Below are 2599 nucleotides of genomic sequence, written 5' to 3'. Positions count from 1 at the left end.
ATAAATAATTTATTACGATTTTACAACATTTACATGTAATGAATATTCTATACTAAAGAAAAGCAAGCTACTGGCACCAAATTACACAAACTTTGACCACCAGGACTTGTTCTTCTCGCGGAGGATGACCACTCGCACCGGGACGGGTTTCTCCACGTAAACCGGACGCGGTACGTACACTGGATAAGGCTTCTCAATATGAACTGCGACTGGTTTCGGGACGTAACCCACGTTAACGTCTTTGTAGACTGGCTTTTCCACCACCGTTGGAACTTGCTTTTCGTAATGCATCGGATAGGGAACAGCCTTTACTAGTGGCACGTGCTTTTGGACTTCCGCCGGGAAATGTACCTGCTGTTGATGTTGATGTTCGTAACCATGCTGGTTCTGCTGTTGGGCATGTTGATAAGCAACGTGATTATTGAGGATATGGCCTTGTTGGTGGGTTAATCCATGATAATCTTGTTGCTGGCTGTACTGGTGCTCGATGTGGTTTTGCTGTACAGGTTCCTCCTGGACATGAGAACCATGCTGATATTCCTGATGACCATATTGAGAGTAATGGTGTCCCTCATCTTGTCCGTGATGAACCGAAGTGTGCAGCCCGTGATGCTCCCATGCTGGCTGAGTTTGCTGGAGGTGATGATCGTGTTGCTGAGCGTGGTTTAGAAGTTCATCCGGCTGAGACCATTGCTGTTCCGAGTGGTGCTGGCTATAGTGATCTTGCACCACAGGTGCATTATATCCAACATGCTGTTGCTGTTGCTGGTGGGCGACGTGGTTGTGATAAGCCGTAAGCTGCGATCCATGATCTGCAATACTACGTTTGTCTTTAGAACCCAATTCTTCGGCTGAAACCCACGACACTATCACTAGTGTGATGAAGATTACTTTTGACGCCTGAAAGATGAGAATTGTTATGATTAAATAAAGGAAATCACTTTTCTTAATTTTGTTTGCCAACTTACCTTCATGTTTGCCTTTCCAGGGTGTGATTTGAGCAAGTGATCACGGACGAATGATGCTTTCCCCTACTGCACTAGATGGTTTTATACGACAGTTTACTCTACTTTTCAACTCCGCGACGAGCATCTTAAGAGCAGCATTAGGCGAGCGCACCTTGCTTTTGCTTTGCTGGCTAATCAATCGCCCGGTGCAATTTTTTCAAACTTTCGGGGAAAGGCCACGAAGCGTGTCATTTGACCGCGCTCGCTCGGGTTATGTGTGCATTGCTTCAAAACAAAACGCATTGCCGAAAAACCATTCGATAAAACAAAAATAGACATATAATACATAACAGGGTACCGGCGCGTTGACAGTGAACCCCGGCGATATGTTTGGACTCACATCGCTTCACGCTGTAAAACAATCACATATCTGATTGGACGATTTTTATATCTAAGGTTATTTAATTTTTGACTTGCTGCAAACGGTTGGATCATACCTTCGTTAAAAAATCCTCTCACTTTGATGGTAGCGAACGATTTTCCAGTGATGCAGTTCAGTTGTTTTTTAGCCATAGCTTAAATGAGTAGGACGTAACTTGGGTGGTGCAGTCGTAACGTAACTATGTATTGCTTGAAATCACTGCTCGCTGTCATGTGTCCCTTTAACAAACATAATAAAGAGAATACCGCCTGGCAGTTTCAACCTAGTTTTACTATCCCCCGGGGTTCCGTAGCAATGTAATTACAGTGATCACTTAATAAGCGAGAGGTTGTGCTCGAATCAGCTAAGCTAGTTTTGTCAAATTTCCAAACCATTAGCATACCAAGCATGGAAGTAAGTTGTGAATTCGATGTTTATCAAGGAATCGGGGGTAAGACGAACATCTTTGGATATCGTCTAATATAATTTTGAAATACCAGGTTCATAAATATTTAACACACTTACTGTTCCATATGAGATATTTCCAGTTCAGTCAGTATTTAATAAACGTTATCAATTTGCAACGAAATGTGAAGCAAACAAAAAAACCCAACTTTATTCATGTATTGGTCGAATAGGACAAATAATTAGAGTAGTTCTGGAAATATCAAACTTTGTTAATTGTTATAAAGCGTTTTTGATATGTTTACTTAGTGTGTAGTTTAAATGTATGAAGAAGGCTTAACCGCCTATTTTGCATTACTATATTTGGGAAAGTCAAAATTTAGAATTTTTAGATTTCTTGGCTGTTCGACCATCTATAGAAGCTGTCCTTCAATGTCAGCATCCTTCTCCGAACAGCCTAGATAAGCCGTGTAGTGTCGGTAGTGGTTGTTCCAACCGGCTAAGAATTACACTACGGACCACCTGTTCCGGTGGTAAACCCCCAAACAGGGAACCCCAATTCCATAGTGTCATGCTTAAAATTATTGAGGGGGCTTAAAATATTCTCAATGGCGAACGGAGCCTGGGAAGTATCGGGGCGAACTCCCCAGTATGAAGCCCTTTCTGCATCCCTATGTCAGTGATGCAGTGATTGTTCACTCTACACACCAAATTTTCTTCGCAGAGGTTAGGCAGAATTTTTCTGGGTTTTCAACAGTTTGGAGGCTTACTAGGGTTTTCAGCTGATGGAAGTTCGCTGAAGTATTTCTGTTTTCAAATTTCGGTG

At 42.3% G+C, this 2599-nt stretch overlaps 1 protein-coding gene across 1 annotated transcript; it reads right to left on the bottom strand.

Annotated features, from left to right (window-relative positions):
* LOC131681405 (G-box-binding factor-like) lies at window positions 1–1017 on the bottom strand. Its single transcript, XM_058962164.1, has 2 exons — window positions 969–1017; window positions 1–900 (listed from the first exon to the last, which is right to left on the bottom strand). Exons 1-2 carry the CDS (start codon window positions 972–974, stop codon window positions 82–84), a joined length of 825 nt encoding a protein of 274 aa, XP_058818147.1. The 5' UTR covers window positions 975–1017; the 3' UTR covers window positions 1–81.
* Between the last annotated feature and the right edge of the window lie 1582 nt (window positions 1018–2599).

The sequence above is a fragment of the Topomyia yanbarensis genome, chromosome 2 (assembly GCF_030247195.1).
Source record: "Topomyia yanbarensis strain Yona2022 chromosome 2, ASM3024719v1, whole genome shotgun sequence".
Lineage (NCBI taxonomy): Eukaryota > Metazoa > Arthropoda > Insecta > Diptera > Culicidae > Topomyia > Topomyia yanbarensis.
Note: the sequence above shows the minus strand (reverse complement) of the source record. Positions and strands in the feature narration are given on the sequence as shown.